The following is a 25490-nucleotide window of genomic DNA, read 5'->3' on the forward strand; positions in this document are numbered from 1 at the left end:
TTCCATAATTGAGCCCAGACAATGAATGTCAGAGACTATTTGACCTCAGAGGGTCATCACAGCTAAAGGCTAATACTGATTTACCTGATGGCAAAAGAACCAGAGGGGAGATGAGAAGAATTTTAATGCGGCGAGTGGTTATGATCTGAAATACACTGCCTGAAAGGGCAATGGAAACACTTTCAAATGGAATTAGATATATACTTGAAAAGGAAAAATTTGTAGGGCAATAGGAAAAGAGCACGGGTTGGGACTAATTGGATAGCTCTTTCACTGGCCCGATGGGCCGAATGGCCTCCTTCTGTGCTGTATGATTCTATGACTAACATTTGTGAAATGCAGCGGATCAAACACTCCTGGTCAATCATTTCTATATGTTCTGAGAAAAGGTAGCTCGTTTTATAAGTAATGATGTTAAAGTATAAAACGTAACTCTCCCTGGGTAAGTCTACAAAGAAATCAAAATCAAGTACCAATTAGAATTGTATCTTTGTAGGAATTGCTCAAAGTTTATCTTCAAGTTGATCTTTCTCAAATATGTTGTGCAACGATACATGTGGAATGTAAACACTCATCTTAGTATAAGCCAGACAGTTAACTGTTCCTCACCACATCCCATATTACAGATAAAAGTGTGCAGTGTACCAAACATCACTGCTTCATAACGGAATCCTCTGTAGCAAAATTAACCTGGAGATAACAAAGTATTCAATGTTATCCCTATTTGAGGAATTACAAAAAGCAACATATACAAAGGATAAATTGAAGAACATGGCAGAATAAAAAGTTATCAGCACTAAATAGTCTTTCACCCTTATCAAAATAAATAAAATATAAGTGTGTAAATATATATAATTACATTGGAAAAAATAAATATTTTAACCTAAAATCATAGAAAATAAGTTAAAAAGATCAGTAAGCGTGTAAAATAAATAAAAGAGGCATATTTTCTGAGAAAATCAAACTCATGTTAAAAATAAATAAAAGCAACTCGAATGAGTAAAGATTATATTGGTTTCTGTCCTCTTATTATAATTTCACATTCATTACACATTGAACTTAATATAATTTTCTATTTTGTGTGATAATTTTACTCTTTTTATCATTTGATGACTATAATTTAGGCTTATAAACCTTTATTGTGTGTTAACCACATTTAAAAAGATGTCGTATTAAATTAAATCCCCGTATAAGTGAATAGTCTGCAGAAAAAACAAGTGTGATGAAACAGATGAGTCTAATATCACAAGATGTCCACTGACTTTCTTCCAGATCATGCAGTACTCAAAGAAAGAATGTGCCCTGAAAATTAAACCATTAACTGCCTTCAGCAATCGCTTGACAAATTGAGCTAAGAAATACTGCCACGTCTAGTGGATTGGAAGACTGATGTTCAAGTCGCACTGCTGTGTGAAGGGCCCAACCCTCCCCAACTCATCACCCAGGGCACAGCTGTTAGTCTGTACACAAGAAAACTAGGGTTGAGGTAAACCTGGAGTCATCCTTGACTTCCATCATTCATTCCTCCTCCTACTTCTCTTTCTAAACAAGCTTCCCTTCCCCCCCATCACATCAATGTGGAAAAAAACTGCTGCAAGAATGTAAACTAAATCTCACACTTAGTTATAAAAATTGTAACTCACAAAACTGGAAAATATATTTCTGCTGACTTATTAAAAACAGCATTTGAAAAACAAGAAGCATTGGTCAGCACAGATGTACCTCAGCCTGCAAAATATACTGCAATTCACTGTGGATACATAGTCTACAATTATATCACATCCTCAAAAAGATGCCTATTACTCCTTGTTGAACAATTTAATATTCTTCACACAGAAAAAAATATGAAAGCGCCATCAAAACTGATACTTTTTTTGGTTGAAAATATAGCCCATCTACTGTGAAACCATTCTTGTTATTCCGCTTCACAATGTGTAACCGTTGGCAGCTACAGTTTAAACTACATTTTCTCAGTGGCGCATATATCTGCACTACCACATGTTGAGTGCAGCCCTGTGTGCTGAGTTCTGGTTCAAAACTATATAAGTGCAAGGAACACAGACACTTTGTACTGGGTGCAGGCAGCATCAGGATACAAACAGCTAATCACTACGTACTCTGGGAACAGCATACGCCTTTCAAAGATGCTTACAATTTATATTTGCATAAGGAAAGTATAAAGTGCCCTCAAATTAAATCCAAGTAAGTGAGTTTTAAAGCATTTTTTCATGAATTCATAGGGGTTCATATTGGCAGTGTTATACTGGTATGTCTCAATACTGTTTTGCATATGAAATAGCATTTATAAAAGGTCTATAAAGTACTAAAAGTCAACCTAAGTAGAGCACACACCAGAGAGGATCAAAACAGGCAGCTACTGTATTTCACCAAGTTCCACATCTTTCTTTACATTTTTGCAGAAATTAAATATGTTTCTGAAATAAGAAGCTGCAATTACATTGTATATTTGTGCATTTTAAAGGATATGTTCTGCCAGACTGATATCAATCTTTGTAGTAAACAATCAATGCAGGGATCACACAGAAATAATGGAGCATGGCTCCCCCAATGGCTGAGTGAGTTTTAGCTAGGGTGTAGCTGAACTATGCAGGCCAGGACAGTCTCAGGATGCTCTACAATTGGCATCATATCCCCTGGGCTTGGAAAAAGGAAAAAAAAATCAACCAGGCTTCCAACTCTTTATTACTATCCAGCGGGAAAAAGTCAGTCAGGCCTCCCACTGCTTATCACTATCTACCAGGAAAAATCAGCCGGGGTTCCCACTCCTGATCGCTATCCAGCAATTCTGTTGTAAATGCGCATGTGTGGACATTGAAGGAGTGCAGGGTCAGCTGCGATTCCCTCTCACAGTGAATATCCTGCTGATGTGTCAAGGATCACACGTAAATAATAACCACTTGGGTACCTGTAGAATTGCACCCCAGCAAAGAGAGAAGAGGAGGAGAAAATTAGCCCAAAAGGATAAAAAAAGACTGAGCTTTTGGGGCACATCAAACGTTATGAACTATTTATATTGGCAATTCAAGACAATTAAAAAAAAGGAATATTTATAATATTGGCAGGTTATAATACAAACATTAAGAGGTGAAACAATCGTATATTAATTTAGTTTCAGTGAAGGAAAAGCAATCTAAATAATTAATTACATGTCATAGTAATTGCCTTGATTATTTGAAGATGAATTACTTACAGTTGTAAGATGGTTGTTTTTCATTCTGGCTACACATGGGCTTTTTGCTTCATCTTGCACAAGTCTATTGTTGAAGGGAGGTAATGACGTCATCACTATCAGCAAAAGAATAGAATTACATTACAACAACTTGCATTTATATAACACCTTTTACATAGTAAGACATCCCAAGGCATTTCACAGGAGCGTTATCAAACAAAATTGACACCAAGCTGCATAAGGAGATATTAAGACAGGTGACCAAAAGCTTGGCCAAAGAGGTAGGTTTTAAGGAGCATCTTAAAGGAGGAAAGAGGTACAGAGATGGAGAGGTTTAGGGGGGGAATTCCAGAGCTAAGTGCCTAGGCAGCTGAAGGCACTGGTAGGGTGATTAAAATCAGGGATGTGCAAGAGGCCAGAATTAGACAAGCACAGAGATCGCACAGCATTGTAGGACTGGAGGAGGTTACAGAGATAGGGAGGGTCAAGGCCACGGAGGGGTTTGAAAGCAAGGATGAGAATTTTAATATCGAGGCGTTGCTGGACCGGGAGTCAATGTAGGTCAGCGAGCACAGGGGTGATGGGTGAACAGGACTTAGTGTGAGTTAGGATACGGGCAGCAGAGTTTTGGATGAGCTCAAGTTTACGAAGGGTGCAAGATGGGACGCCTGCCAGGGAACATTGGAACAGTTGAGTCTAGAGGTAACAAAGGCATGGATGAGGGTTTTAGCAGCAGATGAGCTGAGACAGGGGTGGAGGCTGGCAATGTTATGGAGTTGGAAGTAGGCGGTCTTGGTGATGGAGAGGATGTGGGGGTCAGAATCTCAGCTCAGGGTCAAATAGGACGCCAAGGATGCGAATGGTCTGGTTCAACCTCAGACAGTGGCCAGGGAGAGGGATGGAGTCGGTGGCTAGGGAACAGATTTTGTGGTGGGGATCAAAGACAAAGGCTTCAGTCTTCCCAATATTTAGATGGAGGAAATTTTTGCTCATCAAATACTGGATGTCAGACAAGCAGCGTGACAAATCAGAGACAGTGGAGGGGTCGAGAGAGGTGGTGGTGAGGTAGAGCTGGGTGTCGTCAGCGTACGTGTGGAATCTGACATTGTGTTTTCGAATGACGTCACCGAGGGGAAGCATGTAGATGTGAAACAGGAGGGACCAAGGGTAGATCCTTGGGGGACTCCAGAGGCAATGGTGCAGGGGCAGGAAGAGAAGCCATTGCAAGTGCTTCTTTGGCTATGACTGGATAGATGGGAATGGAACCAGGCGAGAGCAGTCCCACCCAACTGGACGACGGAGGAGAGGCATTGGAGGAGGATGGTGTGGTCAACTGTGTCAAAGGCTGCAGACAGGTCGAGAAAGATGAGGAGGGATAGTTTACCAAGGTCAGAGTCATTTGTGACTTTGATAAGGGCCATTTCAGTACTCTAGCAGGAGCGGAAGCCCAATTGGAGGGATTCAAACATGGAGTTGCGGGAAAGATGGGCACGGATTTGGGAGGCGACAACACATTCAAGGACTCTGGAGAGGAAAGGGAGGTTGGAGATGGGATGGTCAAGGGTGGGTTATTTGAGGAGTTAGGTGATGACGGCAGATTTGAAGGGGAGTACCTGAGGAGAAGGAACCGTTAACAATATTAGCTAACATGGGGGTGAGGAAGGGAAGTTGGGTGGTCAGCAGTTTGATGGGAATAGGGTCGAGGGAGCAGAAAGTGGGTCTCATGGACAAGATGAGCTCAAAGAGGGCATGAGAGGAGATAGGAGAGAAACAAGAGAAAGATACAAGTTCAGGGCTAGGGCAGGTGGGGACCTTAGGGGATGTTTGGTTTGGTGGGATAGGGGAAGGAAGGGAAGCGGCAGAGGCAGCTGAATGGATGGTCTCAATCTTAGTGACAAAGAAGTCCATGAGCTCCCTGGCACTTGTTGTTGGAGGTGAGGGTGGATGGGGCAGGGGAGAGGGGTTTAAGAAGACGGTTTGTAGTGGAGAAGAAGCTGGGGGTTATCTTTGAATTCCAGGATGATCCTGGAATAGTGACCAGTTTTGGCAGAGGAGAGCAGGACCCAATAGTTCTTTATGTAGTCCAGCCAGATCTGGCGGTGAATGGCCAAACCAGTTGTCCATCATAAACATTCAAGTCTGCGTACCTTGGACTTGAAGGACTGGAGATGAGGGCTGTATCAGGGGGAACGACCAGGGTGAGAGAGAGTAACGGTTTTAATGGGGACAAGGGCTTCAAAGGTGGAGGTGAAAGTGTGATTGAGCAGATTGGTAGCTGCAGAAATGTCATGGTGAATGGAGGGCCGAAGGCTAGACAGTTGGGAATTTGAAAGTACCGTTTTAAGTGACTTGCGGCAGAATATTTTCCAAGGGTGGACACAGAAGGAAGTGCGGTTGGGAGGGGGAAGGGGGATGTGAGTGGTGAGGGATACAAGGAAATTATCAGAGATTGTCTTATCTGTGATGACACAATGGGAGTAGTGAGGCCACGTGAGATGGCAAGGTCAAGGGGGTGGCCGTGAATATGGGTAGGGGAGTTTATATGGAGGGAGTGATTAAGGGAGGATAGGAGGGCAATGAATTCAGTGGAGACAGGCCATAATGCGTTGAACTGGAGGTTGAAATCACCAAGGATGAGAAGATACTCGGTGCAGAGGCTGAGGGAGGAAAGTAGTGAAGATATCTCGGTGAGAAACGTGGCGTGGTACTTGGGTGGGCGGTAGAGAACAATTACAATTACTATTTATTATCGACAGCAATATTTGTATTTTAGTGAATAATACTAAAAATAGTTTTCAAATGGGTGACTTTTTAATGCCACATGATTCTGAAATTACATAATGTTAAAGGGAAGTAGCATAAACAATTTCTTTTTACTATTGGTGAAACCATGTTAAGATCTAAAGCACATTCAACCACGCTATTGATTAAAAGTAATTGGTTGATTTTCAGTCAGATTTTGAAGGTACAATTAGAATAATTCTACAGCTGTACTGTATTTGTCTGCAAAATAAGACACTCTGTTAAAATAAATACAGTTTGATCCGGGGCCTTGGGTGGGGCCCTGTCAACACTTCGATATATTAAGGTGTTTGATATCTGGAAGTTTAGTGCGTCAAAGCTCCACTGTTGTACACATTTATACAGCATGGTTGCAACAGCCATGACTGGTTATTCCATTGCGGAGCAGGATCTTGAGGTGAAGGTAGCCCAGGAGCTTGGTGACATGGGATACACATCATTCGCAGAACAAACTACCACAGGGCATAGTTCAACTTGGACATCAGAGGGGAGCAGTGTATGAGGTGGCTCAGGCTCAGCAGGGAGCCTGTGAGAGGTGTAACGCCTGGCCAATCAACGCAGGGACAGTCAACAGAAATGCCGCACTACCAAGATCAATTTTTATGCCACAGTGACATCACAGGAACCAGTCAATATACTGTTTACTCTTACATTAAAATGATAACTGAAGCCCTGTATCAGATAGAAAGAAAGGATGGATGGATGGATGTGGGGCTTGAATCAACATTCTTCTGACTTAGAGGCAACGCTAATACCTGACAATAAAATTTATATACTATAAAAATGTTAGCTAAATTAATAATGCGCCTATATTTTCTATATAGAACGAGGGAGCTCTTTGAACAAAATGTAGCTCCCCTAGACTTTCTTAGACTCTTTTAAGTGATTTAAATGGGTACGGTAATACAACTAAACTTTTTAACTTTACGTCCTGTAGTTTTGTTTCAAACGGCAAAGCACGAGAATTTTGTTTTATCAGGCGCCAGAAGTCTTCATAATCTCCTCGGTTTTTCAGAATCCCACTCTTGGCCAGTTGGTTCTGCAGTTCTACAATCTGAACAAAGGAAGTTTGAATAATAGGTTTTTCACAAAGTAACATCAGATCCAGGTATAAATCTCACTGATTTCTAGTGCAGCTCTTCGGCCTATTCTCATAAACTCATTGAAAACATCCAAATGCCCACTGTTGTTTTTTAAAATATATTTGTAAACTATGTTCTATATTCATTCTTGCACGTGCAGCTTTGTAGTAAAGATTATAACACTACCTCATTTCACTGCCAAAAGCACAAAAACAGTGCTCTCAGCCTCTGCAGTGGCTCAGTGAGCTAATCCAGAAAGTAGCAAACTGCCCAGCATGGTCCCGGGTTCAATCCCATGTCTATGAGATATATTCAGTGCTATATTTGACTGTGGGTATCCGAGCTGAACTTGATGGTATCCTCACCCTATCTACTCACAGGTGCATATTCCAGCAATCTGGAATGGGTTGAGATTAGCTAATGGGGCCTCCTGGTCTTTATGATTTCGTACCACCCATGCATTGCATTTACCCACTGAACAATATGGGAGCTGGACATACAGATTTTGTGTAACACTAAAAACTTAAGGACAAATATACAATCTTAGTTAATATGGGGTTTGGATCTAAAACTGCTATTAATGGTTAGGCTTTTTTCTACACTAAAATTGAGCTCTCTTCTGACATTTGCAAGGCATTTAATACTTGAGAAATGCCAAGGCCAGGGTCAGCCACTTATATAACAAGTACACTTAGATGTTGTTCATTGTACCTGTGCATTTATAACACCAGTGCTAACAGGTGACCCCTTTCCCTTCACATATTTTCAGAGGCTAGGGTTGTTTACATTTATTTAAGTGTTATCCGTTTAACTGGCTCTTTTTGGGTGGAAAAATAGGCTAAGTGGGGAGAGGAGCAAAAAGATTTGGATGTTTCTTAATTGCGCAAGAAATAAATGATGCTTTTTAGTTTCTCCTGGAATTGTCCTGCAGTTTTTGAAATTATTTAAAGAAGAATTTAACAGAAAAAATAGTTTGGGTGGTAAGGATGTTAAAACTGTCTTTTCTGACTCTGCTACCAACTTAGCATATGAAATTTGAATAACAATTGACTGAATAGATTCAAGGTACTTTGGAAAGGGGATAGAAAACGAGAGATTCATGATTCATACCATGTAATTATGTGACTTTGGAATGGACTTGAGATATTTGACATTATGACAGAGCTGGGAACATTCTGACTGCTGACCAAATAACCGCCTTGTGGTATTCTAAAAAAAAAGACAGATAGAAGAACTTGTCAGTAGTTCTAGTAGCTGAGATACAAAGCACCGAGCAAATGACATGTAAACACTCAGCCACAGGAAGCCATTAACAACACTGGTCACCAATTAGGACCCAGCAGGTAACCTTAACACTGCCTGCTGATGCTGCTCCACCTCTCCTTCTTTGACATAACTCGCCGTTTTAACTGAGGAAACATCAGGCTGTTTCATTTATCCAGTAATTTGTACCAAAAGATCCCTGCTGACAAGCCTATAAAACCGTTTGTAGTCCTTCTCTACCTTCTTTTCATTGTGTGCCATAATAAGTAGCAATTACTGGCTGCAAAACAACTCTGCTTCTTACAAGAAAAAGGGAAGTGAAGATTTGGTAATGTCCTCGGACTTCTCTGAAGTTATTTATACAAAGTGCACGTCCACCCTTTTTTTGGAAAACAAAAACATTGTTTATTTTCTGTCCAATTTCACTCCTTTACTTGATCAATTCATCAGATGCAATTCTGATATTTTTAACGATGGGTTTTAGACTTTGATTTTTACATTTGGATTTTATAATAGTGTACCTGCATTTACATAGTGCTCATCATGTCAATTCAACTAAAAAAGAATGGATTCTGTTTGAACTGCAGAGATTGCTGCTGCATAGGCTGAATTTTACACATTGAATAGTTATAACAAGAGTTCCCAAATCACTAAATATTTCAGTTTTAACATTTAGTTGTTAAATTGTCTCTAATTTTAAATGGCAACAATTTGATGGAACAAGACCGTTATATATTGAAATTAAAATCCTCTAATCAATTCGAGTAACGTGGTGACTCGACAAAAGACTGGTGTTCGGACACTTTTTTCAAGAAAGCATGTTCCATTTTTCATTCCGCAGACTGCCTCATCCATTAAACAAAGTAATGTCAGCATAAAGTTTGTTAAAGCTGTTACAGTTGTGCCTTTGATTCTGGAGTTGTGTATTGCACCTCAGACGTAGTCTGCGTTCTATGCGCATTTAGGCATGACAGGATGCACTGTAGTGTCAAAGGACTGCATTACAATTACTTGGGAAGATAGAGCTATATGCTGCCCTCCAGTGTTAACAAAATGGTAGTGACTAATAGAAAAAGTGTTGAGCTGCTTCATCTAACACTGATTAGCATTAACACCGGGGTTGAAAGTGCTAATATTATTTGGTGATCTGCTAATCCTATGGTTTGCAATGGCATAGGATTTCCACAGCACATTACCGTATAAGGAGCAATAACATATTGCTCTTTCACTGAACCTCTACCAGTGGAATTGAATTCACTAGCTTCAGGCCACACTTGTAGCAAGTTGAGTTGATTAAATCTAAAGAAAAACTTTACTTTGTTTATCATTTTGTTTTCTTCCACTCTTTTTTCCTTGTGCCGCATGCCATTGAAAGGGCGGGCAAGGTGAGTTGCTTCCTGGCCTTTGTGAATGCTACTCTTGCTTGGGAACTCAGTATGGGGAATCTGTAGGTGTAAACCTATATCCCATCACTCTGCGATACAAGTTAGCAGCTATAAGGAACCTGCCGTTCTCTTTCTCTAATGCCCCTTCATCTTCCAAATTTGCTTCCATGGCAAAAATGTAATCAGAGACAGCACAATAGTGTAAAAAAAAATCTGGTGCCATTGATAGCACTGAAACCCTCTTGAGGAGGCAGTTTCAACAGATACTTCACTGATGAAAAAGTGCTGCTGGTGCCAAAGTTTTTCACTGACAGAATTTGCATCAGGTTCGCCAGTTTGATTCTGACTTGGACAGGCTTAGATACTGGGAGCTAGGAATGAGATCCGGGACTGGGAGAGAGCAAGGATCTCAGGCTGGGAGAAAACGTGGATGGGAGGTTTGAAGACTGGCCTGAAAAAGAGCTGGAGACCCGGACTGGAATGTTGGGGGGTCGGGGGGCTGAGTCCAGAACTGAGAGGGAGGAGTGAAATGGCCTAGGGGGGTATGGGGGCCTTGTGACTGAGGAAACCAGGGAACTGGGGCTTGGATGAAATAGGTAGGTTGGGGACAGGGTCTGGAGTTGTAATTTGGGTTGGGGAGGGAGGCATCCAATGCAGTACTGAGGGAGTTCTCAGAGGGGCTGTCTTTTGGATGAGATGTTAAACTGAGACCCAACTTGTTGAGGTGAAAGATCCAATGGCACTTCATGACACAAAAACAAGAAGTCTCCTGGAGTCCTGACCAAGATTCATTCCTCAACACCATAAAAACAGATTAATTGGTCACACATCACATTACAATCTGTGGAACTTTGCTGTGTCCTTTCTATTTTACACGAGATCCAGACTGATTCCTGGGATGGCAGGACTGACGTGTGAGGAGAGATTGGGGCGACTAGGCCTATATTCACTAGAGTTTAGAAGAATGAGAGGTGATCTCATCGAAACATATGAAATTCTAACAGGACTAGACAGACTAGATTCAGGGAGGATGTTCCCGATGGCTGGGGAGTCCAGATCCAGAGGTCACAGTCTCAGGATACGGGGTATGCCATTTAGAACCGAGATGAGGAGAAATTTCTTCACTCAGAGGGTGGTGAACCTGTGGAATTCTCTACCACAGAAGGCAGTGGAGGCCAAGTCATTAGATGTATTCAAAAAGGAGATAGATATATTTCTTAATGCAAGGGATCATGGGATATGAGGAAACAAGATTATCATGGATAGTACGTTCAGTGAAGTGGTCACACCGCAGGTAAAGATTATGCAGGCAGAAAGGAAATGGGTCCATATCGGTACCAACGACATAGGTAAAAAAAGGGATGAGGTCGTGCAAGGTGAATTTAAGGAGTTAAGAGGTAAATTAAAAAGCAGGACCTCGAAGGTAGTGATCTCAGGATTACTACCAGTGCCACGTGCTAGTGAGTATAGGAACAGGACAATAGACCAGATGAATGCGTGGCTGCAGGGATGGTGTAGGAGGGAGGGATTTAGATTCTTGGGACATTGGGAACGGTTCTGGGGAAGGTGGGACCCGAGCAGGACCGGGACCAATGTCCTCGCGGGAGTGTTTGCTAGTGCTGTTGGGGAAGGTTTAAACTAGAATGGCAGGGGGATGGGAACCTGAGCAGGGAGACAGGGGAGGGGCAAACAAGGATAGAAACAAAAGACAGAAAGGGAAGAAGCAATAGTGGAAGGCAGAGAAAACAAGGGCGAAAAACAAATAGGGCCATAGTGCAAAATAAAACTAAGATGACTAGCAATCTTAAAAAATCAAGTCTAAAGGCATTGTGCCTTAATGCGCGGAACATTCACAATAAGTTAGATGAATTAACAGCACAGATAGATATTAACGGTTATGATATAGTTGCAATTACAGAGACATGGCTGCAGGATGACCAAGGATGGAAACTGAACATCCAGGGGTATTCAATATTTAGGAAGGACTGGCAAAAAGGGAAAGGAGGTGGGGTAGCGTTGTTGGTAAAGGAGGAAATCAATGCAATAGTGGCCAACGGAATGTTGGCTTTTATTGCTAGGGGGATAGAATATAAAAACAGAGAGGTATTGCTGCAGTTATATAAGGTATTGGTGAGACCGCACCTGGAATACTGCATACAGTTTTGGTGTCCATACTTAAGAAAAGACATACTTGCTCTCGAGGCAGTACAAAGAAGGTTCACTCGGTTAATCCCGGGGATGAGGGGACGGACATATGAGGAGAGGTTGAGTAGATTGGGACTCTACTCATTGGAGTTCAGAAGAATGAGAGGCGATCTTATTGAAACATATAAGATTGTGAAGGGGCTTGATCGGGTGGATGCGGTAAGGATGTTCCCAAGGATGGGTGAAACTAGAACTAGGGGGCATAATTTTAGAATAAGGGGCTGCTCTTTCAAAACTGAGATGAGGAGAAACTTCTTCACTCAGAGGGTAGTAGGTCTGTGGAATTTGCTGCCCCAGGAAGCTGTGGAAGCTGCATCATTAAATAAATTTAAAACAGAAATAGACAGTTTCCTAGAAGTAAAGGGAATTAGGGGTTACGGGGAGCGGGCAGGAAATTGGACATGAATTTAGATTTGAGGTTAGGATCAGATCAGCCATGATCTTATTGAATGGCGGAGCAGGCTCGAGGGGCCGATTGGCCTACTTCTGCTCCTATTTCTTATGTTCTTATGAAGGATATTGGCTCGGAAAATCACAATGTGGAATCTGTATGGGTGGAGCTAAGAAACACCAAGGGGCAGAAAACGTTGTCTATAGGCCCCCAAACAGTAGTGGAGATGTAGGGGAGGGCATTAAACAGGAAATTAGAGACGCATGCAAGCAGGGTGCAACTATAATCATGGGTGACTTTAATCTACATATAGATTGGTCAAACCAAATTAGCAATAATACTGTGGGGGAGGAATTCCTGGAGTGTGTACGTGATGGTTTTCTAGACCAATACGTTGAGGAACCAACTAGAGAACAGGCGATCCTAGACTGGGTATTGTGCAATGAGAAAGGATTAATTAACAATCTTGTTGTGTGGGGTCCCTTAGGGAAGAGCGACCATAACATGATAGAATTCCTCTTTAAGATGGAGAGTGAAGTAGTTGAATCCGAAACTAGGGTCCTGAATCTAATAAAGGAAATTACAAAAGTATGAGGTGCGAGTTGGCTATGATAGATTGGGGAACTTTACTAAAAGAACATGTGCAGGAATTACAACAATTATTCATTCCTGTCTGGCGCAAAAATAAAACAGGAAAGGTGGCTCAACTGTGGCTTACAAAAGAAATTAGGGATAGTATTGGATCCAAAGAGGGGACGTATTAAATTGCCAGAAAAAGCAGCAAGCCTGAGGATTGGGAGCAGTTCAGAATTCAGCAAAGGAGGACAAAGAGATTGATTAAGAGGGGAAAAATAGAGTATAAGAGTAAACTAGCAGGGAACATTAAAACTGACTGTAAAAGCTTCTATAAATATGTCGAGAGAAAAAGATTAGTGAAGACAAATGTAGGTCCCTTACAGTCAGAAATGGGGGAAGTTATAACTGGGAACAAAGAAATTTCAGAACAATTAAACACATACTTTGGTTCTGTCTTCACAAAGGAGGACACAAATAACCTCCCAGAAATGTAAGGGTCTAGTGAGAGGGAGGAACTGAAATAAACCAGTATTAGTAAAAAAAAAGTGCTAGGGAAATTATTGGGGCTAAAGGCTGACAAATCCCCAGAGCCTGATAATCTACATCCCAGAGTACTAAAGGAAGTGGCCCTGGAAATAGTGGATACATTGGTGATCATCTTCCAAAATTCTATAGGTTCTGGAACAGTTCCTACAGATTGGAGGGTGGCAAATATAACCCCATTATTTAAAAAAGGAGGGAGAGAAAAAACAGGGAATTACAGACCAGTTAGCCTAACATCAATAGTGGGGAAAATCCATTATAAAAGATGCGATAACAGAACACTTGAAAGCATTAACGGGGTTGGACAAAGTCAGCATGGGTTTATGAAAGGGAAATCATGCTTAACAAATCTACTGGAGTTTTTTGAGGATGTAACTAGTAGAATAGATAGGGGAGAACCAGTGGATGTGGTGTTTTTGGATTTTCAGAAGGCTTTTGATAAGGTCCCACACAAGAGGTTAGTGTGCAAAATTAAAGCACGTGGGATTGGGGAGAATATACTGGCATGGATTGAGAATTGGTTGACAGACAGGAAACAGAGAGTAGGAATAAACTGATCCTTTTCTGGGTGGCAGGCAGTGACTAGTGGGGTACTACAGGGATCAGTGCCTGGGACCCAGCTGTTCACAATATATATCAATGATTTGGATGAGGGAACTAAATGTAACATTTCCAAGTTTGCAGATGACACAAAGCTGGGGTGGAAGGTGAGCTGTGAAGAGGATGCAAAAAGGCTCCAATGTGATTTAGACAAGTTGGGTGAGTGGGCAAGAACATGGCAGATGCAGTATAATGTGGATAAATGTGAGGTTATCCACTTTGGTTGTAAAAACAGAAAGGCAGATTATTATCTGAATGGTGATAGATTGGGAAAAGGGGAGGTGCAACGAGACCTGGGTATCCTTGTATACCAGTCGCTGGAAGCGAGCATTCAGGTGCAGCAAGCAGTTAGGAGGGTGAATGGTATGTTGGCCTTCATTGCAAGAGGATTTGAGTACAGGAGCAGGGGTGTCTTTCTGCAGTTATACAGGGCCTTGGTGAGACCACATCTGGAGTATTGTGTGCAGTTTTGGTCTCCTTATCTGAGGAAGGGTGTACTTGCCATTGAGGGAGTGCAACGAAGGTTTACCAGACTGATTCCTGGGATGGCAGGACTGACATATGAGGAGAGATTGGGTCGACTAGGCCTATATTCACTAGAGTTTAGAAGAATGAGAGGTGATCTCATCGAAACATATGAAATTCTAACAGGACTAGACAGACTAGATGCAGGGAGGATATTCCCGATGGCTGGGGAGTCCAGAACCAGGGGTCACAGTCTCAGGATACAGGGTATGCCATTTAGAACCGAGATGAGGAGAAATTTCTTCACTCAGAGGGTGGTGAACCTGTGGAATTCTCTACCACAGAAGGCAATGGAGGCCAAGTCATTAAATATATTCAAGAAGGAGATAGATATATTTCTTAATGCTAAAGGGATCAAGGGATATGGGGAAAAGGCGGGAACAGGGTACTGAGTTAGACGATCAGCCATGATCATTTTGAACGGCGGAGCAGGCCTGAAGGGCCGAATGGCCTACTCTTGCTCCTATTTTCTATGTTTCTATGTTTCTATCCCTGTCCCCTAATGTGAATTGAAAATTCTTGTCCTCATCTACAAATCGTTTCCCCACCCTATCTCTACAACCTTCTTTTGCCTAATGTCTTCACCCGCACAGCGTTCAGCTTTCTTAGCCCTGCTCTCTGAAACTACCGAGCTAACACCCCTCCAGCTCCCTGTTCTCTCCTACTTTAAAAGCCTGCTGAAAAAGTACCTTTTTGAACAGGCCTTCAATCACCTCTCAACTGTCCCCATAGCAACTGTTCCTGCCCCGTCCCACCTTTGAAGAGCAATGGAACATTTTTCTGTGATAAAGGCACTATATAAATTCAGGTTGCTATTGTTGCGGTAATTGTGTTGGTAGTTATTCATAGTATCATAGTCGACAGCACAGGATGAGGCAATTCGGCCCATCGTGCCTGTGCTGGACCTTTGAAAGAGTTACTTCATTCCTAAAGTCCCATGCCCCCGCTTTTTCTCCATAGAAATTGTGTGTGGAAGTGCTGAATAAAAAAAAAAGCAGCGTCTCTTCCATTTTAAACAAGATCACCGCCTTTTTCTTCATTTCAGCATATTTTCTAATTTGCTGTCCCTATAATTAAGACTGAAGTTAACCGTGCGAATTACCTCATTACCATCACGACTAGCTCCCTCTGCAGGATTTATATGCAATTACATAACATAATCTGAACTACTACAGGGGTGGGTCACGGCCAGTAGCGCAAATCGGGATGAGAGCGAATCGGCAGCCTGTTTTAAACCGTGCCCGATTTCCTTACCCATTGACTTCAATAGAAAAGAAAATCTGGCGCAGTGTAAACGAGCTGCTGATATACTATCAGCTTATAATATAAAATAAAAATAGAAAATGCTGGAGAAGCTCAGCAAGTCAGGCAGCATCTGTGAGAAAGAAACAGAGTTAACATTTCAGGTCGAAGACCTTTTGTCAGAACTGGAAGATGTTAAGAAAAGGTCCAGAGTCAGCTTGTTTTACACTGCTGATGATGGCCAATTTCAACCCCAGTATCTCTAGGTTAACGTTTGGAAAATTGGCAAGAGTACTGTATATCAGACTGGAGTGTTGATGGTTAGGTAATTTTTGACTAAAATGATTCCAAGGACAATAGCACAGATTATAGTAATTAGAGAGAAAATACAGTGCATATTTTAAAAATTCTGCACTATAAATCCTGTTATGATGGTTTTGCCATGAGAGAAACAGCTCACTGACTGATTTTGGCCTGTACCTCTAAATGAGGGGGGTGGGGTTAGGAATACTGGCAGGAAAGGTTTTATTTTCAGGACTCCATTTTGTAGTTAAAAGTCAGTTTTTGCAGAATCCTGTTGAAGCAGGCAATATCTGGAGAATGTCAGTAAGAGAGCCAAATCTGCAAAGCTGGTCCCAACTATCTTCAGAAAAGATAGCCTTGTGGAGTTCTAACCTAACAGATACATCTATCTGTTCATCTTTTCTGTACATGTAAAGGGCAGCTTTTGTTATGAGACCCACTCTATGGAATGCTGAGCTGATGTAAGTTGGTGTGAAAGCTAGAGTGAGGTCATGGAGGAGGTGATGTAATGGCCTTTTAGCTGAGCTTAAAAAGAGAGACCATTTTATGGAAGTTCGGGAAGAGCCAGAGGACTAATCGCCCAGTGACTGAACTCAGCAACTGTAATGTGAGGTCTCCTGCAGCCTTTGCATCATTGTGTGTGTTGTCTGTGAGTTTCATTCCTCAAACAAATATCAGTGAAGACTCTTCATTTAGAACCTTAACTTCTGGCACAGAGACAATGGCCCCGATATTTACGGGGAGGGAGTGGGGGCACGTGTTTGCGGCCGGGAAACTGGAAATGCCGGGAACGCAGAGGTCCTGCAGAATTTAATAACAGGACCTCATCAGCCAGTCAGATAGATTGACAGGCTGACCGGCTGCCGGGCAGGAAAGCCAGTGGTAGAAGGTCGCAGCTGGGGACCGCTGGGGACAGTCCCCGGCAATCTGAGAAGATCGGGGCTTGGTGGGTGGGGGTTGGTTTGGATCATGGCAGCGAGGGGGGAAAGGGAGAGATTGTTGGAAGAAATCGTGGAGGGGAGGGAGATTCGGGGGAGGGAGAGATGGGGGAGGGAGAGATGGGGGAGGGGGTCTGAAGATCACGGGGTGCGTCGGACAATCGTGGGGAGGGAGGCAGATCGCGGCAGACGAATTTCTTGAGGGGCTGGAGGAAGCATTCCTGCTCCTCCTGGCCCACAAGTAGTGCAAGAAAACTACTTACCTGCCGAATCTGGCAGATCACACCTCTCTTCAGCTGCCGGTTTTGCAGAGCCATGGGAAACCCACCCCGCAGCTGTTAAATTCAAATAGCTCCCAAAATATGGGGAATGGAGCCTCATTTAAATATTAAAATTACAGACCCGCCTCTCCAGAGCAGGTTACTCGGACGCTCCAAACCCGCCGCGGTTAAACCGGAAGTAGGCGCGTTCGCGGCAGGTTTCACATTTTTAACTGATTTAATCCCTCCCCCCCCCCCGACCCTCTCCCAACTATCGTGGTGGGGTGGGGGTTTAAAATGCCCACCAATGGCTTCAAGCTGGTCGCTCTAGCAGTATTATCAACAAATTATCATAGATTATTCTGGGAAATGCAGTAACTAGATAATAAATACACTGCACATTCAGAACTTATGGTGCTATAAGCCCTGTCATGGTGGTTCTGCCATGAGAGAAACAGCTCACTGAAAAATTACAGCCTGTACCTGTGAAGATGAGGGGAATTTTTTTTTTATATCTACTTAAAACAGCCCACTTTGTAAGGGGGCTGCAGGAACAGCCAGATTGTTCTTCCGGGGGGGGGGGGGGGGGGGGGGAGGGGTATCTGGGACCTCACCTGGGCCAGCCACTTTCCGCTAGTGTATTTAGATGACGTGGGTAGCGTTGCAGATGCATCCCCAAATCACCAAAAGCTTACTCCTGGTGCCCCTCACTCTGACCCTGCAAAATGCAGCAATGTCAATGGCAGAGTTGCACAGCAGGCGCAATACCGGCATAACTATTGGGGTTAGGCCCACCACGGATTTTCTGGGCCATTGTCTTTACTAAACAGTGTTTGAATATAGAAACAGGAGTAGGCTGTTCAGCCCCTTGAGCCTGTTCCACCATTCAATTAGATCATGGCTGATCTGTACCTCAATTCCATTTACCCGCCTTTGTTCCATTTTTTGGGGTTTTTTTTTGCTTGTTTGTGAAATACTGCAACATGAGTGGATCCATGGAAATTGGCAAACATATTCTTGCTGATATTCCTGAACCACATACACCTGCATATTCACAGAATGCCCTTCTCAGTATGGTAGGCATGTCCATTCAGAAGAGGTAGGATGTGGGTATATGGTATAGGCTATCCAAAGATATAAGGCTAGGAATTCCTGTTGGTTAACTGAAAGCTTTTGGGAATGTTCTACCTGCCCCTTAATTCCAGAATATTGCTGATTTTGCTGGACAGCAAATTAGCAGATACTGCCAATGTCTCCTGCACCAGGAAAATAAGAATATAAGAAATAGGAGTAGGCCATACGGCCCCTCGAATCTGCTCTGCCATTCAATCAGATCATGGCTGATCTTCGACCTCAACTCCACTTTCCTGCCCGATCCCCGTATCCCTTGATTCCCCTAGAGTTCAAAAATCTATCCATCTCAGCCTTGAATATATTCAATGAGTCAGAATCCACAGTCCTCTGGGGTTGAGAATTCCAAAGATTCACAACCCTCTGTGTGAAGAAATTCCTGGAAGAAGCCATAAGCATACGAATGGCATGCATAGGAACATGGGAACAGGAGTAGGCCATTCAGCCCCTCAAGCCTGTTCAATTATTCATTGAGATCATGGCTGATCTGTATCCTAACTCCATCCAACCGCCTTTGCTCCATACCCCTTAACACTCTTGGCTAGCAAAAAATCTATCGATCTCAGATTTAAAATTATTAATTGAGCTAGCATCTATTGCTTTTTGTGGGACAGTGTTCCACACTTCTACCACCCTGTGTGTGAAGAAGTGTTTCCTAACTTCTCTCCTGAATGTCCTGGCTCTGATTTTAAGGTTATGTCCCCTTGTCTTAGACTCCCCCACCAGCAGAAAGAGTTTCTATCTACCGTATCAATTTCTTTCAAAATCTTAAAACCACTTAACCTTCTATATTCCAGGGAATACAAGCCTAGTTTATGTAATCTCTCCTCACAATTTAACACTTGGAGCCCTCGTAACATTCTGGTGAATCTACGCTACACTCCTTCCAAGGCCAATATATCCTTTCTAAGGTGCGTTGCCCAGAACTGCACACAGTACTCCAGATGTGGTCTAACCAGGGCTTTGTATAGGTGTAGAAAAACTTTCTCCTCTTTATATTCTAGCCCTCAAGATATATCAGCCTTTTAAATTATTTTTTGTACCTGACTACTACATTTTAGTGATCTGTATACACGGAGCCCTAAAATCTCTTTGGACCGCCACTGTTCCTACACCATTTAAAAAATACTCAGATCAATGTCTGTATTTTTATGCTCCTGTCTACACTACTTACTATGCCACCTATCTTTGTGTCATCAGCAAACTTGGATATTAGGCTCCCTTGTCTTATCTAAGTCATTAATAAATATAGTGAATAGTTGAGTCCCCAGCACAGATCCTTGTAGGACACCACTAGTCACTTCCTTCCAATTAGAGTACATACCATTATCCCAGTCTCTACTTCCTAACCAGGTCAATAATTTGCCTTCAATTCCATGAGCTTTACTTTTAGCTAACAGTCTCTTATGTGGAACCTTATCAAGTGCCTTCTGGAAGTCCATTTAAACTACATCCATAGACATTCCTCTGTCCACTACTGTAGTTACTTCCTCAACAAATTCAATTAGGTTCGTTAGACATGATCTACCTTTTACAAATCCATGTTGGCTCTCTCTAATCAGCTCAATTTCTCTAAGTGCTCAGCTAATTTGTCATTATAGATTCCAGTATCTTCCCCACAACAGATGTTAGACTAACAGGTCTATAATTTCCTGGTTTCCCACTCCCATCTTTCTTAAATAGTGGTCTCCTTTACAAAGGCAGCAATTTCTAGGCTGTCAACTATCCTCTTCTGGGGGAAGTAGAGACGTTAGTGAGGTGTCTTTAGGATCGAGGTGAACCTAAGATGATACATCAGGGGTACAAGCGCTGAATCAAATATGTGGCAGAACTGACACCTGAGCCAGAAAGGTCTGCAGTATCCCAGGGCATGGTTGACCATCCAGCCTGACTCATTAATAGAACCTGGAGGGGTAGACCAGTCACTGAGGGCTAAGATTCTTCCTACTCCTCCAGATAAATTACACCCAAATGGGTAGACTGGACAAGTTCAGTTTGGCTGGACAAACAGTAGGAAGCTTTCCAGTGCACGGTGCTGGTTGGCTGTGAGATTTTAGTTGGTGGAATAGTACACATGTGCACACTTCAGATCACCAAGCCTTGGCTTTTGCCAATCTGGACTTACTTTTTCTGGATTTAGGTAAGTAAGGCGTGTCCTGATGGGGGGAGTGTATGCATGCCATATCAGGCAGACAGAAGCTGAATTTCTCAGTAAATTGATTTGGAAACTCTTAAACATGGTAGTTTGTTTCCACATGTGTCAAGCACCCAGCTAACCAAAAACAAAATCCAAATACATAACACTTCCTACAAGCTTGTATACCAAAATGCCTCTTGAACTATATAAGATATACGAGGGTGAATTTCCTTGTCGTCTTCAGCGTGTTCATGGTCTGTAATCAGGGTAAGTAAATTTTTGTGGCAGAAATATCGGGAATGACATTTTTGTCAGTTTTCTGCCATAAAATCGTTCTCCCCTAAGTTCCTTCACACTTTTTGGCCCTGTGCGATCTGCTGCCGAGTCCTGAGTGGCCTCAGTTACACCTATTATAATGAGGCCCAGTAGTGCTGTCGTTCAAAACTGGGCATCCATGAGGCGCTGTGGGCCATCAGCAGCAGAATTGTTTCCAGCACAATCTGTAACCTCATGGCTCGGCATATTCCTCACTCTGCCATTACCAACAAGCCAGGGGATCAACCCTGGAGCAACACCAGGCGCACCTAAAAATGAGATGCCAACCTGGTGAAGCTACAACTCAGGACTACATGCATGCTAAACAGCGGAAGCAACATGCTATAGACAGAGCTAAGCGATTCCACAACCAATGGATCAGATCAAAGCTCTGCAGTCCTGCCACATCCAGTTGTGAATGGTGGTGAACAATTAAACAACTAACGGGAGGAGGAGGCTCTGTAAACATCCCCATCCTCAATGATGGCGGAGTCCAGCACGTGAGTGCAAAAGACAAGGCTGAAGCGTTTGCAACCATCTTCAGCCAGAAGTGCCGAGTGGACGATCCATCTCGGCCTCCTCCCAACATCCCCACAATCACAGAAGCCAGTCTTCAGCCAATTCGATTCACTCCACATGATATCAAGAAACAGCTGAGTGCACTGGATACGACAAAGGCTATGAGCCCCGACAACATCCCGGCTGTAGTGCTGAAGACTTGTGCTCCAGAACTAGCTGCGCCTCTAACCAAGCTATTCCAGTACAGCTACAACACTGGCATCTACCCGACAATGTGGAAAATTGCCCAGGTATGTCCTGTCCACAAAAAGCAGGACAAATCCAATCTGGCCAATTACCGCCCCATCAGTCTACTCTCAATCATCAAAGTGATGGAAGATGCCGTCGACAGTGCTATCAAGCGGCACTTACTCACCAATAACCTGCTCACTGATGCTCAGTTTGGGTTCCGACAGGACCACTCAGCTCCAGACCTCATTACAACCTTGGTCCAAACATGGATAAAAGAGCTGAATTCCAGAGGTGAGGAGAGTGACTGCCCTTGACATCAAGGCAGCATATGACCGAGTGTGGCACCAAGGAGCCCTAGTAAAATTGAAGTCAATGGGAATCAGGGGGAAAACTTTCCAGTGGCTAGAGTCATACCTAGCACAAAGGAAGATGGTAGTGGTTATTGAAGGCCAATCATCTCAGCCCCAGGACATTGCTGCAGGAGTTCCTCAGGGCAGTGTCCTAGGCCCAGCCATCTTCAGCTGCTTCATCAATGACCTTCCCTCCATCATAAGGTCAGAAATGGGGATGTTCGCTGATGATTGCACAGTGTTCAGTTCCATTTGCAACCCCTCAAATAATGAAGCAGTCCATGCCCGCATGCAGCAAGACCTGGACAACATCCAGGCTTGGGCTGATAAGTGGCAAGTAACATTCGTGTCAGACAAGTGCCAGGCACTGACCATTTCCAACAAGAGACATTCAACAGCCGAATCCCCCACCATCAACATTCTGGGGGTCACCATTGACCAGAAACTTAACTGGACCTGCCATATAAATACTGTGGCTACAACAGCAGGTCAGAGGCTGGGTATTCTGCGGCGAGTGACTCAGCTCCTGACTCCCCAAAGCCTTTCCACCATCTACAAGGCACAAGTCAGGAGTGTGATGGAATACTCTGCACTTGCCTGGATGAGTGCAGCTCAACAGCATCCAGGACAAAGCAGCCCGCTTGATTGGCACCCCGTCCACCACCCTAAACATTCACTCCCTTCACCACTGGCGCACTGTGGCTGCAGTGTGTACCATCCACAGGATGCACTGCAGCAACTCGCCAAGGCTTCTTGGACAGCACCTCCCAAACCCGCGACCTCTACCTCCTAGAAGGACAAGAGCAGCAGGTACATGGGAACAACACCACCTGCACATTCCCCTCCAAGTCACACACCATCCCGACTTGGAAATATATCGCTGTTCCTTCATCGTCACTGGGTCAAAATCCTGGAACTCCCTAACAGCACTGTGGGAGAACCATCACCACACAGACTGCAGCGGTTCAAGGCGGCGGCTCACCCCCACCTTCTCAAGGGCAATTCGGGATGGGCAATAAATGCTGGCCTCGCCAGTGATACCCACATCCCATTAACGAATGAAAAAAAGAGGAACAGCATAGGATGGAGCAAAGGAAGGTCAGGCAATACTTAAGGAGGCTGTAGCCCCCATAGAATATACAGCTAACGCAGGTCATATGAGGACCTTATTGAGACAACGTGCGTAAGAAGTGTGCGCCTCACAGAAGAGGCCATTGGGTAGCTCTGACACCTACTGCATGATGATCTGCAGCCACAATCATCTGGCCACACTGCTTTCCCAGTGGTTGTAAAAGGTGACCACTGCATTGAGTGACAGAGGTTTATTTCAGGCAGCCAAATTGCAATGTAGAGATGCATTCTTCAGGTCACTGATGCACTTTACAGGAGAACTGGGAAATTCATCACCAGTGGCATCACTTCAAGACAGCAGTGAGATAGGGCCATCAAGTTTTACAGGGTTCCCCAAGGTGCATGGTTCAATCCATGTTGTTTTGCAAGCTCTAACAACCCACCCCCCCACCCCTCCCAACAGGAAGGGCTTCCACTCCCTCAATTTACAAATTGTGCATGACAACAGGCAGAGGATCCTACACATCAACACTAGATATGCTGGAAGTTTTCACAATGCATTCATTCTTTGAAATTCAGCCCTCCCTCCCCTCTTCAAGGAAGAAAATCACATTAGCAGATGGTTTCTGGGTGAAAAAGTCTACTCCTGCTCCCACAGATAATAACCAAAATAAGAGTGGCCCAAACAGCAGCAGAGGAGCACTACAATAAGGCACATGCCTCTACAGCATTGGTCATTTGACGAACCAGGCTTTCACTGCCTGAGCAGGTCAGAAACAGTATGCTCCAGATCATGTGTCATGCATAGTTGTATCCTGCTGTTCCATGCACAACTTCACCATATAAAAAGCTGAAGACTTTGACATTGCTGGTGAGGGGCCCCTCCCTTGGAGCCAGAACTTTGAGATGCTCTCCTCCATAATGAACTGCACTCAGAACTCCTCAGTAAATGCTGCAAGGGCACATCTCATCACTGAAGTCTTCTCTTCAGTATAACACCTTTGACACCAGAGCATTACTTGCTTCTCCCACATTTTCAAATATGGGACATTCACTTAATCCACTCCACATTCTACAACACATCAGCCCTCTTTGACCCTACATGACCATGCCAATAATCATCACCTGAGTGTTTAAGTCAGCACCAAATAAGTGCATCCTTGCCTGTAAGATTCTAACCTCCATGAATAACTAAGTGGAATGTCAGTGCACATTCTATTTTATTACAATAAAGTTCAAAGTGAACACAACCAACCTACTCTTTCCTAATACTATACTTCCCCATGGTGCCTACACAAGCCTTTCTTTCACTTATTCTTGTTTCTCCTAAATCAAACAAGGAGAAGGTAATGGAGCTCACAAAAACCAAGAAATGTGGTTGGCTGCTTATGCTTCACAAAAGGATCACAGGACTGAGGTGGCCCTGCTCTCATGACAGCTTACTGCTGGCAGGGAGCCACTGCTGGCTGCATTTCCACAGCTTGCTCCTGGGGAGCCTGGTATCACCTGCCACATTCCCAGTGGCATGGTGCTCTGATAGGGAGGGCCACAGGCCTGACATGTTACTGCTGATCTGAAAGACAGTAGTATCAAGCCAGTCAACTTCAGATGTTGCAATTCCAATGGGCCCTGGATTTGTGTCCCACAGATCAGTGGGATGGCAGCTATCAATTCCTAAAAGCCCTGAGAGACAGCAGCATATCTTGAAAGAACCAGAGGGCTCATAAGCCATCTGGAGTGTGCTGTCTATTCTCTCCCCTATTGTCACCAGAGCTGCAGTCAGTGCAGGTGGAGGTACCAATTGATCACTGGCCACTTCTTAGCTGGGGATCTGCTGCAGATTCCAGTGAAGCTGCTACATGCTCCATTATTGCCTGCAAGAAAGAAAAAGCCTTCCTGATGTTGCTACAAATGAGAGCTGTAGACTCAAGTGTCACCCCTGTCAGTTGCTGCACATCCTCAAGAGTTCCTCAAATATCCTCCTTTTCAGGTGATTACCCATGAGTCCTGAGTCCCAAAACACCAAAGACTCCACAGGGAAGGTGGCACATCCTCACCCAGGTCTCTTATGCTCTGTGAATCACCCAGTACCACAACCTCACTAACACGATCAAATAGAGTTAACTGAAGAAAAAAAACAAATCTACAGGCTATACCTTCAAAACTTTTTCATTTTACATAAAATGACACAGCACAAAGTCTAACCACCTCCCCTTGACATTCAACAGCATTACCATCACCAAATCCCCCACCATCAACATCCTGGGGGTCACCATTGACCAGAAACTTAACTGGACCAGCCATATAAATACTGTGGCTACAAGAGCATGTCAGAGGCTGGGTATTCTGCAGCAAGTGACTCACCTCCTGACTCCCCAAAGCCTTTCCACCATCTACAAGGCACAAGTCAGGAGTGTGATGGAATACTCTC

General features: G+C 43.5%; 1 protein-coding gene across 3 annotated transcripts in view; it reads right to left on the reverse strand.

The window, feature by feature from the left end:
- The window catches only part of si:ch211-130h14.4 (uncharacterized), a 210796-nt gene that overhangs the window by 85845 nt on the left and 99461 nt on the right, over positions 1 to 25490 (reverse strand). For all 3 annotated transcript variants that reach the window (XM_067989086.1, XM_067989085.1, XM_067989087.1), the window contains 3 exons: positions 8185 to 8283; positions 6908 to 7046; positions 3212 to 3306 (listed from right to left, as the gene is read on the reverse strand). In XM_067989086.1, the coding sequence (XP_067845187.1) occupies positions 3212 to 3306; positions 6908 to 7046; positions 8185 to 8283 (333 nt within the window). The remainder of the gene's footprint in view (positions 1 to 3211; positions 3307 to 6907; positions 7047 to 8184; positions 8284 to 25490) is intronic.

The sequence above is a fragment of the Heptranchias perlo genome, chromosome 8, assembly GCF_035084215.1.
Source record: "Heptranchias perlo isolate sHepPer1 chromosome 8, sHepPer1.hap1, whole genome shotgun sequence".
In the NCBI taxonomy this organism is placed as follows: domain Eukaryota; kingdom Metazoa; phylum Chordata; class Chondrichthyes; order Hexanchiformes; family Hexanchidae; genus Heptranchias; species Heptranchias perlo.